The 15188-nt window shown below is 35.2% G+C and overlaps 1 protein-coding gene across 5 annotated transcripts in view; it reads left to right on the top strand.

Moving 5' to 3' along the window:
• NBEA (neurobeachin) overlaps nucleotides 1-15188 on the top strand; it is a 472765-nt gene that overhangs the window by 271864 nt on the left and 185713 nt on the right. For all 5 annotated transcript variants that reach the window (XM_090133132.1, XM_090133143.1, XM_090133133.1 and 2 more), the window contains one exon: nucleotides 13947-14071. In XM_090133132.1, the coding sequence (XP_089989258.1) occupies nucleotides 13947-14071 (125 nt within the window). The remainder of the gene's footprint in view (nucleotides 1-13946; nucleotides 14072-15188) is intronic.

Genomic DNA, 15188 nt, shown 5'->3' with positions numbered 1-15188 from the left:
GCCAGATTCTTTTGTGAGAAGCCCAGGTTTTTATTTTCTCTAATGCTGAGACCTTTGTTACTTGAGACAAGAGCAGCAGCATTCCCATCACCCAGCTTATCCCAAGTTGCAACAGATTCTTTCCTTTGCCTATGAAATGGGCCTGGGTTGATTAGTTAAATGTCAATAATGTTGACATCTTAAGTTAGATAAAAGGAACTCAACTCAGCTATCAATTGGCATAATTTGACAACCTTAATCTTCCAGTAAATTACAACTGTCAATTGCTAGTATTAACTTCTTGAACTGTGTTCCCCAGACTGCAAAGAAGGAAAACAAATGCTACTAGGTCATAGGTGGTTTGGTCCCTTTAGGAAGAGCAATTTGCAAAAATAGGTGATAGTCAACCTCACAGCCACAATTTCTGTTGAGATACATAGAGAAAATCTGAAGCAGATAAATGAAGAGAGAAGTTCTTAAAGAATGAAATTAATGAAGGACAGAGAGAGAGAGCAGACCTCCAAGCTGATCATTAGAAAATAGAGAAACTGAGGCTGGCATGACCTGCTCCATGGTTCTTAAGCCATATGTGACTTTTCAACACTTCAACAGTGGCATCTTCCCAGATTCTGTGTTCCAGGGTGCTTTGCCAGTCAATATTCTGAATGATACAGATTCATAGGAGAAAATAAGAAGCACCATCAAGTTGGCTTGAGACCCAGCTACAGACCAAGTCCACCTTTTTCTTGTCTTTCTTACTTTTGAACTGCTAGAATTTGGTTGCTTCTTAATTTCACTGGCATAAAGTTTTTTGATTTTTTTCAAGACAGAAATCATTAAGTTCTCATTTTATTTTGTCTTTTTTTTTTTTTTTTAATGTCATCTGGTTCTTCTCCTATGAATTTTGCAGAGCCAAAAATAAATCATTAGGTCATGCTGATGCTGATATATTTTGGGATGCTTTGTAGAAGATTGTTTCTGTACTTCTAAAGAACCTATTGACTCTCAGAAATAAAGTATAAATAGAACAGTTTTGGTTTGCTTGCCAAGCTAGTTTCTTAGCTTTTACAGATACTCCTGAGAACAAAAAAATAAAAATTAAAGTTAAAATTAAGATTACTTCAGCATTTATATGATAGTATAATAAACATGGCCTCTATTAAAAATCTTGTAGCCACTTGACAAATGATTATTTCGGCAACACAAGTTGCATTTGCTGATAGGAGTATCTATGATATGTCTTCTATACACTAATCAGAATGCGTCCACTAGTTGGGTCAAAATGTCTTTGATTCAATTCTTAAGAACAGGTTAAAAGTAGATCTGTGTACTTTGTCTTTACCTATACTGTATTCCCATGTGGTTCTTAGAAGGAAAGAAAAACCTTCAGACTTCTACAAATTTTGAATGTAAAGATTTGTAGTTACCAGGATTGAAATATCATAGTTTGTAAAAACAATCCTCCTGCTAAATAAAAGTGTGCTGCTTGACAAGCATTTTAATAGACAGTTCTGTATGACAGAAATTAGAATAATCGCTTAGGTACGACTTTATTACTTATTTATTAGACTTCAATTACTGTTGCTGATTGTTGATAAGCCTCAAGGAAGCTAATTATTTCATCTCATTGCTTGGTTCATAAGTTCTCTGTCTTTAAACAGTTGAAGCTTGAATAATTTATAAAGTTTTGAAACAGTAATTCATAGATTTTTAAGAAATAGTCTATTTAAGAAAAAATGAAACTGTCTTAGTTTTGGAGTAACACTTCAAAAATATATAAGAAAAACATTTTTTTTTTCCTTCTGATGAAAGATTTTGAGACAAAATTTTGGTTCCTTGTTGCCATTACCTTTGAGCTGTGGCTCATGAACAGGAGTAACTGAGGAGATAACCATTCTTAGCTGTCTACCCCAACCCTACTGTTTTTGTTGAAAGCACAGCTCTGGTATCAGATGATTGCTCTCTACAGAATTGTTACTGGAAATGTTTAATGTCTGAGGTCCAAGGTATGGATTATATTGAATTATATTGAAAAAAAATGAACTTTAAATTTGTAAGTATTTACCTAAGATACCTTAGATAGTATCATGATAACTTCATCTATTAAAGTTAATATTATTCAAAAGGCAGCATCTTTGTGGCAAAATCAACATTTTCCATTTAGTTTATTAAATCAGCTTCTTACTGTCTTAAAATTAGGATATTTTCTGTCATGTTTGTCTGATTTCTAATGAGATTATAGCAGTGAAATACCAAAATGTTTTCAAGATAATTTTGCCAATTTTTTTTTCTGTTTCTTGAATTTCCATTTTTCATGTTCAGAGGGCAGCTACTTTTAATCTACACACGAGATATTTGAGAAGAAAATAATTTTGCTACCAGCAGGTGGTATATTTGTACAAATGAAACGTGCATTTAATGAAAATTTTGTTTTTAAGCTTTTTAAAATCTGAAAGTAGTATTTTAGTTAAATCTCCTAGTAAAAATTATTTATGGTAAAGGTTTTTATGAAAACATTGAATTGTTTTTCTCTTCTACTTGTCCTAAATTAATAAAAGCCTTCACAATTTTTCATTTTGAAATTTAATTTTATTTTCATGTTTTATTTCTTCACAGCAGAAATGTGAAAGCTGGTGTCATACTGTCTCTTTCTGGTGTGACATCATACAGACAGAATAGCCAAAATATAAAATAAACACGTTATTTTCTTTTATCTCGAAGTTCATTTACAAGATACCTTTTGGATTGTTGTTTGTTTGTTTGTTTCTTTGTCTCTTTGTTTTTGTGGGTTTTTTTGGTGTATGTTAGTGGAACTTTGAGATGCTTCTACATTATTTGTAAGAAAAGCCACTCGCTCAGCATGACATACATTGTACTTAATTTTAGCCATTTCCAGTTATGCTTCATTCAAAGCTATTCTGTCTTACTCTTTCTGCAGTTAGAAAGGCAGTTCACCGTTCAAGCCAACATTATGAAAGAAAAGTCAAATATTGCCAGTTACTGTATCCAATTTTGATGTTGCCTCAGTTGTTTATTCAGTGTCAAAAGATTAACTTGAAAGGAACTGAGTATAAAACTTCTGGAAACAAAATTGTTTCATCTATGTATAATACAAGTATACTAACATATGTCATTAGAATTTGGATAGATTTGCTAAAGCTATCTTGCATTCCTTCAAACTTATGTTTTAGGTTAAATTTATTTAATAATAACAAACAATTCTTGCCTTTGGTTTTACTTCATGGACATTTGAGTTATTCTCCTTTCCATTGCTAATTCTTGTAAGTTGTATGTAGCTTATTTATCACGTTTTCTTCCATGCAGCTGTACAAATGGTTAGTGTTCTTTCCCTGAAATCACAGCTTTTTGATATAAATTTACTACTATTTAACAGTATAGAGGCATTTCAGAATGAAAAATTTCATCAGGTGGACAAAGATTATTAAAAAAATCTAGCCAGTCAAGCTAATTGTTAGACCTTCTTTGTATCCATGATCAATTCATTTGTTTTATCTTTCAGTCTGTTTGCAATAAACCCAAAATCTCCATTGCCTTTACATATTGTCTGCATTTTATGCAAATTTTCCTATTGATAAGGAGCAAGTTCTCAGGCAATACAATATCATCTAGAAATTAACTGCCTTTGAACATTGCATTTCATAGAATCATGACCAGGTTTCCCAGGGTCCCATCCAGTCTGAGCTTGAACACCTTGAGGGATGGAGCAGGTACTATCAAAGCAAAAAACATCTCTATTTGCAGAGCATCCCTTTTGCATCTATCAACACTGCTTTCCCTTCTGGCATCTTTCCTAACTGAAGATTTATACATCTGAAAAGATTTCTGTTTTCAGCTTCCCTTTTCTATTTTTCATCTTTTAAACTTGAGTGTTCTTGATTTTTTCACTCAAGTCATGAAATTTGTAGGAGTTGAAGAGTTTTCTTAAGAGTAGCCAATTCTCTGTTCCTCTCAGCTTTGCCCTTCATTATTAATGCAAGAACATTAGTAACATGATCATAGAAGAGAAGCTGTGATGGCAGCTTATTGTGCTTTTCAAAGGTGTCTCCTCTGCTCCTGTTGTGATGATTTGCTACATTTTCTGTTACCCACTTTTGGTTCATCTGTGCTCTATTTCACACCTATTTCTAAATCCATATGAAAGCTCTACCATTCCAACTAAATTATATAGTTGTATTTAATGATTGAATCATTATAATTATTTGATATTAGAAGCTGGAATTACAGTTGATATTAGTGTATGTGGAAAGCCCCTGAATCAAACAGAAGAGAAAAATAGGTCATTTACTGTATGATCCAACAACTTTTTCAAGTCAAAGCCTTACTGTGTATGCTGCTGGTATTTATTCAGGACTTACAATATGTTTGAGATTATATACTAAGTTCCGGTACCTTGTGAGATATGTTAACTATCTAGAGTCTCATCCAAATGTGTATTTATCTATCTATACCCCATTGCTGTAAAATGAATGATGAGCCTTAGCATCACAATTAACTTGGAAGATAAATTGTGATTTATGGCATTGGTATCTTTAATCTGATGTGCATGCTAGGCAAGCAAAAATGCAATCCTAGAACTTCAGCCACTGCAGGTAAAAGATTCGCTAAAATATTTTCATTGTTCTTTGTGGAGCCAGGAGTTGGACTCGATCCTACGGGTCTCTTCCAATTCAGGATATTCTGTGACTCTATAGTGGCAACCAAAAACTAATTACAAGAAATAGTGCCCAAAGCTAAAACAATTAATAAGGGATTTTATGAAAATAAGAAAATTAATTTTCTAAGATGGCTGTTAACTTTCAGTGGGGAAAATAGAGCAATTAGTATTTTGGTATTACTAAAGTTCTGCAGAATTCCTTTGCAATACTTTATTACAGTATTTGCTAGGAATCACCATCAAAATACTCTTTTTTTTTCTCATATTAAGAGTGAATTTCTATAAAGGGGAGAGATTCTAAAGAAATGATCTTTAATTTGAAATTTAAATTAGAGTTCTATATCAATAGAACCAAATGGCCTTTTGTGAGCTCTGAAGACAGTTAAGCAGAATGTCTCCTTAAAATCATCTGATATGCCATGAAATGAGATGGTCTGAATCTTCAGAATTTCAAACCAGTTTTACTTTTTTCAGTACCAGTAAATTAAGCTACCGTACCGCAATTTAAACTATGGCTGTAAAATTAGTAAATGACATCAAAAATAAGAGAGGGTAAAATTGTTGTATCTATGAAAGAAAAGATGTGGCTTTATAGTTTGGGAGAATTTACAAAGTATGTCAACAAAATAATAGGTGAGAGGAATCTGCAGGTAGTTTTAAAGTAATTTGATGGGAAAAAAAAAAAAGAAAAAAAAAAAAAGGAGAATGATAAAAGTTCTTTAAAATAGGTAGAAAAGAAAAAGCTTTAAAGTTGCTTGCACTTCTAAAGAACAAATGTAATTCATAAACAAGCAGACTTTTAGAGAGATCAATATTTGTGCTTTGTAGCTTTACAAGCTTTTTGCTTTTGGATGGGTTGAAAAGCTTAAGCACTGATGATCTCAAAGAGTTTAAAGGAAAGAAAGAAACTGAGATTTTATCCTTTACCATCCGAGAGAGGGAATAGCTGTTTTATCTATCATGAAAATTTAAGAAAGCTATAGCCAGTTGGTAATGATAGTCATTATAAAATTATCAGTGTGCATATAGTGTTTGCAGATGAAGAACAGCCTTACAGCAGTCCTGGCTAAAATGGAAGAATATTCAAGTACTTGTTTTTGGTTTGTTTTTTTTTTTTTTTCCCACAATTTAAATTGTATTCAAAATCTCTTCTTTGTGTGGAACAGACAATATTGCATAATAAGATTTCCTATTAGAAAAGAACCAAGTACCTTAGCAATTTAGCAAGGTTAGAAGCAGGGAGCAATGGCTGACAGCAAGGAGAAAAATGCCAAAATTTGAGAGGTTCATTAAAAAATGAATTCTCAGATGGCAGAAATTTAGAGTTTTGCTATATTTACTGTAAATTATAAAAATACTGGTCTTAAGATTTGGGTAACTGGTATTAACATCAAAATCCTTTTTTTATAACTTCACTTCTTGCACATGCAGATGATAGTTGCCTTTATTATTAGCATGTACTTCTCTCTCATCCCATCTGATTTCCCTTCCACTTGCCACTACAGTCATCAGTTTTCCTCTCACATCTCTGTTCCTTATAAGCTTACTACTCGTTCATTTTTTCCACCTCAGCATTGCTTTTTCCTCACCAATCAATAATTACATTTCAAATCTTTCATCTATACTTTTTAACCAATTTGCCTCCCAATCTGTTGTCTTTATGATCTCGCATTGTAACAGAAAATGTGTTTGGAAGAAACCTTTTCATCTGTTTCGTTTCGTCCCAGCTCCGGTAAGATTACCATAATGAAAATTATCTATTAGTTAGATCCCATCACTTCTCCTTTTGAAAAGTCCTCACTGCCTAATTCTAGACTTTTCTGTTAAGCCTATTTCCTTTTCATTTCTGAGGCTCTAATTTTGTCTACATTTCTGCTCTTATTTCATCAGTTGCTCCTATCTCACCTCTCTTCTTGTTTTAATTTTTCACATGTTGGCAGCACTACAAAGGAGGTACAACTCTCAAGTCTCATGACACTTCTGTATAAGGCAGCCCAGGCCGTGCTGCAGGGATATAAGTCATCTAACTGGACTTCTGGGCTCTCCACACTACTTCCTCCAGCTGTCAGTGACCAGAATATCATTTGCTTTCAAATTAGCAGGGAGTTCTTTTGCTTCCTCTCTCATTCATACCCACGCTAGCTTGCTGCACTGATTGCACGAAGTGGAGAAAAAGTTAACAGTGGCTATTCCCCAACAAATGCTACCCCTAACCAACTGCCTAGGCGCCCCTTTTTTGCCCACTGATGCCACTTCAGCTTCATCACTGTCACCCAGTGTTTATTCTCTGAAAAAAAAATTGTTTTTCATTTTTAAAATGTCTTACAGAAAATAGAATAGAGCTAATTCTTGAAATTATAGATCATCAGTTCCTTCTATTTTACATGCAGTTTCCCAGTGTTACAAAGACGATGGATTCTCTGGCATCCTTCCAGTTCTGTGACCCACCTCTTTTTCCAAGCAACTTTTTCCCCTTCCCCCATGCCTGCAGGCTCGTTCCTCTTCATTAACATATTCAAACTTAATCTCTTCCATCTGGCAGCCCATCCTTTGGGCTGCAGTCAGAGGATCTTTTATGGACATGTGTACTGCTGCTGTCCTCTGTACTTGCCTCTAGCTGCTGTAGCTGGAGCTAACACAGCATTTGTAGCATCCAGTCTGAGCATGAGGGTTTCCATGGAACAGCATGAGGAGGGACAGGGATTCACTGCCATGAAGCTGCTGTTACAGATGTTGACTTACTCACAGGATGGATTATAACAGCTAAGATTCATAATTAAAAAATAAAACGTAACTTTCCCATATACCTCTTCAGAGCTGTCACCAAAAGACTTAATGCAAAGTCCTTTCAGAAGTTGTATGGAACAAGTGTGAGCTATCAAAGCATTCTGAAAGACAGAAAGAACTTTACTCTGCAGATTGGCTTGATATTCCTCTGAACTGTTTTAGAGGCACAGAGCTAGCTACACAGTTTCTCTTCTAAAAGAGTTGTATGTTGGATATCTGAAATGCTTTAACCTTTCTTGGTAATATTTGTCTTGAAATATATGGAAGGTTTGTATGAAATTGCAGAAAACCGTATTACACAGAATTCTGAGCAAGGCTGACTTTTAGAGCAACCTGACCTTGCAATAGCAGGTCTCTTTAACATCTTAGTTCATGACATGGACAGTAGGATCAAAAGTGCACCCTTAGCATGTTTGTGGATGGCACAAAACTGTATGGTGCAGTGGACATGATGGAGGGAAGGAGTGTCATCCAGAGGGACCCTAACAGACTTGAGATGTGGGCCTGTGTGAACCTCCTGACGTTCAGCAAGGCCAAGTGTATGATCCTGCACTTGGGCCAGAACAAACATAAATACAGGCTGTGCAGTGAGTGGACTGAGAGCAGCCCTGAGGTGAAGGGCATGACAGTGTTCGTGGATGGAAAATCTCAACATGAACCGACAATGTGCACTTGTAGCCCAGAAAACCAACAGTACTGTGGGCTGCATTAAAAGAGGGGTGGACAACAAGGCAAGGGAGGTGATTGTCCCCCTCTGCATTGCCTTTATGAGGCCCCATCTGCCATGCTGTGTCCAGATTTGAGTCTCCAGCACAAGAAATGCATGGAGTGGGTCCAGGGGAAGCCATGAGAATGATCAGAGGCCTGGAGCACTTCTCCTATGAAGAAAGACTGAGAGATCTGGGCTTATTCAGTCTGAAGAAGAGAAGGCAACAGGGAGATCTCACTGTGGCTTTCCAGTACCAACAGTGGACCTACATAAAAACTAATGTCAAGGAATGTAGTGAAAGAGGAGAGATTTAGATCAGATGTAAGGAAGAAATTCTGCAGTGTGAGGGCAGTCAGGCACTGGCACAGGCTGCCCAGAGAAGCTGTGGATGCCCCATCTCTAGACATATTCAAGTCTAGGCTGGATGGGGCTTTGAGCAGCATGACTTAGTGGGAGGTGTCCCTGACATGGGCAGGATTGGAGCTAGGACCATTCCAACCCAACCATTCTGTCTGCAGTGGCTGTTTAGGGTAGCGTAAAACCACTTTGCCTTTTCAACTCATGCCTGGCCTTTAACAAGATCAAATGCTGCATAAAGGAAGAGAATACACACAGTGAGCTGCTCAGCAGGCGCGAATGGTGATAGTGGAAGCAAAATAGTTTGTAATCCTTCAATAACTGTATTAAAATAGGGCTTATTCCATTATAATGTGTGTAATTATATGCCTGTATTAATTGTATGAAATACCATGTCTGAAATTTTGGATTATGTTTTATAACATATACTCTGTTGCTTTGTAAGTAACTGTGTCAGTAGGTTCATACCAGCCTTTGTGATGAAGAGGATGATAAGGATGATAAAGGTTTATGTTAGATTATGCTATAGTTTGTAAGGAAAGTATCTTTAGAGTCTGAAGTGACTGAATATCTTTGGTCATACGTTTTAGAATGCATTTTAAATAACTTTATTTAAAGAGATAAGATATATTTGATTTTGGAGGTATATAGAAGTAGCTCACAAATGATTCCATGAACTTCTAGTTCTTAAAAATTAAAAAAGTAAGATCATTGCTTAATATGCACATTTTCATTAGGACAAGCCTGATTTGAAATGTCACTTACCTACTACTTTAAGATACAGGGAAAGTAATGAGAAATTAAATGTAATCCAGTTGGCTGTGGAAATAATGTTTGATAATAATGGATACATTATTAAGAAAAGTACAGCTTATTGAAATATTGTATTTTTCACATAACTAAATTACTAAAATGACACGATATAGTCGCATCACTTCCAGGAAAAGCAGATTGTAGCAGGAGGGACAATGTGCAGACATTCCCACTTCTGTAATTGATTTGTGTCTAGTGCTTTACATAGAGAAATTCTGCTTGATTTACAGATATCACTTAGAGCTACTACCTAGATTCCTGAAAAAAAGTTAATGCCTGAATAATATCCACAGGATTCTAACATAAACATGTATAGTATGCTGTCATCTAGGAGCTAAACAACTTAATTTATTCTGGGATTTATAAGCTTTTTTTTTTAGTTTTAGGCTAGAGTTTGTGGCCACAGTCTTCTGCTTTATTCTGTTTTTAATCTAATCCAAGGAAAAATGTAATAATATATTTTTTTAGTAAAATCCCATTAATCTGTCAATAATATTAGTGACATAAATCAACCATTCCGTATTTTCTGGACTATGATTTCTTGCAAAAAAAAGGGTAAGAAGAAAAAGTCCTGCCACTTTAATAAAGATGCTGCTCAAATAGTTAAGTATAAATCTGAGGGTAATTGGTAAAGATCCAGAAACCTTTCTATCTATAGTTCAGATTCTGTGAACCCAAGACATCTTTGCATTGTAGTACTTGACCATCTAGTAACATTATAGTGTTTAATTACAACCTCTATGTTTGAGTAACTCAGAATCTTCTATTGCGGATTTGTCCAGTCTTGTTTTATTGTGTGATGTTTTGGGTTGTTTTGTTTTGTTTTGTTTTTGTTGTTTTTATTTTGCATTACAGAGAAGTTAGAAAAATGCAGGCAAGCACTATTTTACTGTTACTGATTTTATTATACTTAATTTCTGTATCAAGGCAATACATAATTGAATTTTGAATGTGGAATCATAGAATATGAACATGTCCTTGATGGGCTTTCTATGATAGGCTTGCATGCAGAAAAATAAGCACTTTGAATAACAGCATGTGAAGTACATTATGCACTCCTAACGATGAGACAGTTTTGCACTGTAGGATCATTTCAGCATACATTACCCCATGAGCAACTCAGTGCAAATTTTACAATGTAGCTTAAAAGTAATGGCTATTTTTTTGGTGGCAGAAGCCTGTAAGCCAAGAATTCACAAGAATCAGAAAAGAAAAGCAAAGTCCTTATCTTGCATGGCTATAGGTGTCATACTCCATCATATACTTAACTGTGTTCAGCATATTTTTGTTTACTTATTATTCAGAAAGATAGTTGCTGGCAAATACTGTACCACCCCAAGACAATTTCACCAGCACCAAGTTCTACTAGTTTGTTAAACACTATGTAGGTGTTTTCTCTAAGGAGAGAAAAATCTTTAGAAGGGGTCAGATGAAAGCATCTTAAGCTCTGTTATTGCTGCATGGAGCTCGTTCATGTATGCACTGTCTGTGTACAAAGACTGTACCATTCATATGACTTCTGTTTCCTAAATGTTCTGATGTTCTCAAGCCTCGTCTTCTTAATCTTTTAAAGTTGAAAACAGATTTGATACTTTATTAAAACTTTTGTAAATCCTACAAACTCCAAATTAAATAGTCTGTAAACTAGAGAGACAAAAGGCATTATTTCCCTGAAGGAAAGTGCCAGGGAAAGCAAGTAGGGAGATGGAAATTCATGAAAATCTCTACTTTTTAAAATAAATAAAATTGTTGCATTATTTTCATCTTGTTGCTCTTTTCACATATCTTCTCTCTTCAATCTTCGTCATGAGGAATGTTTCCATCTTTTCATTTTAGAAGGAATTATGTAAGAATCTTGGTTGGATTATGCATAGTTTTGCATAACGGTCCAACTGTATTCCTCCTAACAAAAATGCTCTACTAACTTGCTAGTACCTGATGCCCTGAGTTGCTCTGTATCTTTATCTCCCACTCCATCTGGCTGCAGGTTGGCAGTGATTGAGGGCTGCAGCCCTAGGTTAATAACATGAGATAAGTTTTTGAAGACATAGCTTCTCCTGCAGGGAAAAACTCCAGCTGTGTTTTAAAAAGATGTGTAATTTATGATTAAAAATATGGTTTGAGTCCTATTATTTCAAAATTTTTATTTTGGACCATTAATAAGTATTTCAGATGTCAAGCCCGGCTTAACTAATAAACTTTTTTTGAATCCCAGCAAATAAACATTCTTTGAAAATGTTGTCATGTCACTTATGACTTCTTTAAAGTAGCAACTTTAAGTCTGTTACTTGCAGCTGAGAATATGCAGTGTCTTTCAGACTGAATAATGAAATGAAAGGATTACCATATTAAACAGAGCAAATTAAAAAATTAATATTCTTAGTCTTTGAGAATTTCTTAATTCAGTAAAAGGCTTTAAATTTTTACATTATTGTATCATTTTTATCAACTTAAATCTTTCTTTTTTTTTTATGAAGAAGCGCAGTGTCACAGAACTCTTATGTTTAAAACAGTTTTTGTTAACATCTTTACTCCCTTTTCATCACAACTTAGAGGGATGCAAAAAGGGAATGTTTCTCACATTCCACAATGACTTTATGCCTATCCTTCCCATTGCGAGTTTAAAACATTGACTTGAACTGCACAAGATTTTAAGTTATGTTTCTGAAACCAAAGAGTAGCTGTCTGCTCGTTTTTTTGCATTCGTATCACATAAGAGTCAAATGGACTTAGCAGTCACAATAAAATTATTCAGTGCTCAGTGTAGGAGGAGAAAAAATGGACTGATATGTCACACTAACACAACATCTGTGAGCAAAACTGTATCGTAGTATGAGCTGCTGTTTTACCTAGAGAGAAAACTGGTATTCAGGATAGCAAGATATTGTCACATAGCAGGCATGCCGAGCCATTAACATTGCATCTTCCCACTGTGAGAGCTCAGAGCAACTGCCTCACCTTTATGGAAGATGCTCTGAATTGCTGTCACTGAGTAAGCAGCTCTCACTGAACTCCCAAAGATGTCATCTCAGTGCTTGTATGTAAGCAAAATAATGTCTGGTCCACAAGGCAGCATTAAGAATAAGACTTTCAAGGGAATTCAAGAAGCATATATTGAAAATGTTATTCAGAATGAAAAAAAAAAAAAAAAAAAGGCTACAAATAATTGACTAAAAAATGATGATGAACTGCTTCTGAAAATATGAGTGGCTAGAAGGTATGCTGCTGCATCCGCTCCCCTTGAGCTGTGCCCTCCAGAACTGAGTCAGGCCTCATGACAGCATTTAGTAAAGTTGGATGGGAACACATGAAAGTGTAAAAGAAGTCAACTGCAAAAACTGAAAAGATCTGTTCTACATTATTCTGCATTCTACATATTTATTCACTTCATCTGGAAATTGCTACAAGTTCATAGCCATAGTGAAGACTATAGAAAACAATGACCTAACTCACATCTATGAAAATCCAGCTGAAAAGAAGAGCTGAAAACTGTGACATTTTGTTTTGTTTCTTTTGTTTTCTAGCTGCTTTTTTGTCCACTTACCTCCAGGGTTCTACAGATTAATTGAATAGCACTGGTTTAACGCTCTGGTTCTCTAATTATGGTCTTGCAAGTTTGTGATCTTCAGGGTTGTTTGAAGTGTACAGTGTGTTCAGCTACCATTTTGAATGTGAAGGTGAAGCCAGAAACACTTTGGATATTTGACAGTGATCCAACAAGTTCTTTACATTTTGGTTTAAAATGCAACTTTGTCTGAATATCCCACAGCATAATTACAAAATTGAGAAATTGGGAGATCTTTGTGTTGATAAGGTCAAGAAGTTGTCTAGAAGTGGAGTTGGTCGTTTCTGTAGAGGCCAAGTTAAATACCAGGTGATTACACATATATGTTTTGAGTTGAACATAGGTTAACACTAGCTTATATCACTCCACAGAGCTTTAATATTGCTTTTGAGTGGAGAAAGGCAATGTAACGTAAAGATGGCCATGGTTGTTAATGGCTTGTATTAGCTGGAAGCTATAAAATCATCCTAGTACTCTGTTAGTGCTGGAATAATAATTTACCAAGACAATTACCACATGGTGGAATTTTTTGCTTCTCTAATTCAGTGTTATTAATAATGAATAAAATTGCAATTTTCTCAGGTTGCTAGGGGCAGTGGGGAATTATTTCAATGAATATTTCAGCACATTAGTTTAATCATAGTTCCACAAAATTCAAGTGGGCAATATTTTATACTTCTAAGTTCAGTCTGCTAAGGGACCATAGTCATTAAATTGCAAACTATTTGTGCTGAAGTCCATTCTATGATTTACAAGCCTTGTTAAAAACACTGTAAAAGAAAGCAAGCTGTGCCATTAATACTTGTAATTTGATGCTGCATTTGTTAATGGGCTCAGTGTGATTAATGTTTTTAGCAGCAGGCAGAACATTCTGAGACAGGCAGTGCTGAGGTTTATAATACATAAATGCATGTAAAGAAATGTTAGAATATTGTAAGTTTTAGTAGTATATGTTTTTACAAGATTATATTCCTGAAAGAGAAAAACAGCAGTGAAATTATAGTATGTAAATACGTTTCAAGCTGTGGTAGGTGCTGATGTGTGTGTTCTTTATTTCATAGCCAACTGCACGACTTCTGGCGCTTGGATTACTGGGAAGACGATCTGCGCCGGCGGAGGCGATTTGTTCGCAATGCTTTTGGGTCTACTCATTCCGATGCTCTTCTGAAAGCTGCTGTGGAATATGGTCAGTACTACGTCCTGCTTAAAAATATATCTTAACAATGTTTTCTTCGTGTCCATGAATCCCTGAGAATTATGTCCCTTCTTTTATAAGGATAGCGCTAATTCCTAGAACAACATTTTCTTAGAAAAGGAATTCTTTCAATTCTCATACTTCAGTGAACCAGAAGATGTGAGGTTGTGAGCTGTTAAATTTTCTAATCCTCAAGGGGTTCACATGGCATTCCCAGACACTAATTTTGAGACACTGGTAAAAGTAACCAAACTTGTCTCTCCCAAGTGACAGAATGAAACTGTTAGGCCATCAAACTAATGTGTCATAACAGTTCCATTGGAGACCTCTCATGAATAAGGAATAAACTGCTTTTAAAATGTATCAGATGTTTTTATCTTGGCATGAATAGTCTCAGCCAAAAATATATTATTTCTGCAAATCATGAAATGCATAACAACTTGTTTAAAAATATGTATTTTGAGGATTCTTGTGATGGAATAGATTACTGGCCTCATAGGAGATACAGTCTTAGAATATAAGAATTAGATGATGATAGATTTTTGTGGAGAGATAACTGGAGTATGAAAGAGGAGCGAGAAACACTCTTAGAAATTCCCTTACAACATCCAACAGTTTCACATGTTTTAGTGTCTTCTGTTCAGCAGACTGAACTTGAGTACTCCAGAGAACTAAAGTATATTTACTTCTCAGGCTTCATCTGTGTAGCTCTCTAATTTATCAAAGATGGGGGATGTTTTGAATACCTTAGTATTCTTCAAAATGCTTTTCTGTCCTTTAATTTGTAGTACTGGGGAAAAAAAAAAGAAAAAAAAAAATAGGATTCTTTAGCATTTTGCAGTAAAATTTTACATCATACATGAAAAACCGAGAAAAGGGGAGTAATTTGCCCAAAGCAAGTTAAATCTTTCAGTTGATATGCAGCCAAGGGCTAATGGTGCCAGAGGTTCTGAACATGATAGATATAAAGCTAACCCTACATATTTCACCAGCTTTGCAGGTTGCTGAAGCAAATAGCGGCGATTCAAAGAAGGTTAAACATATGAATATCTGCATGTGCAGTTATACTAGCTAGTGTAATTTAATACTTATTTTAATGTAAAGGTTG

The sequence above is a fragment of the Phasianus colchicus genome, chromosome 1 (assembly GCF_987193195.1).
Source record: "Phasianus colchicus chromosome 1, bPhaCol1.hap1.1, whole genome shotgun sequence".
Classification (NCBI taxonomy): domain Eukaryota; kingdom Metazoa; phylum Chordata; class Aves; order Galliformes; family Phasianidae; genus Phasianus; species Phasianus colchicus.
The sequence above is the reverse complement of the archived record's forward strand: the minus strand, read 5'-3'. Positions and strand labels throughout refer to the sequence as shown.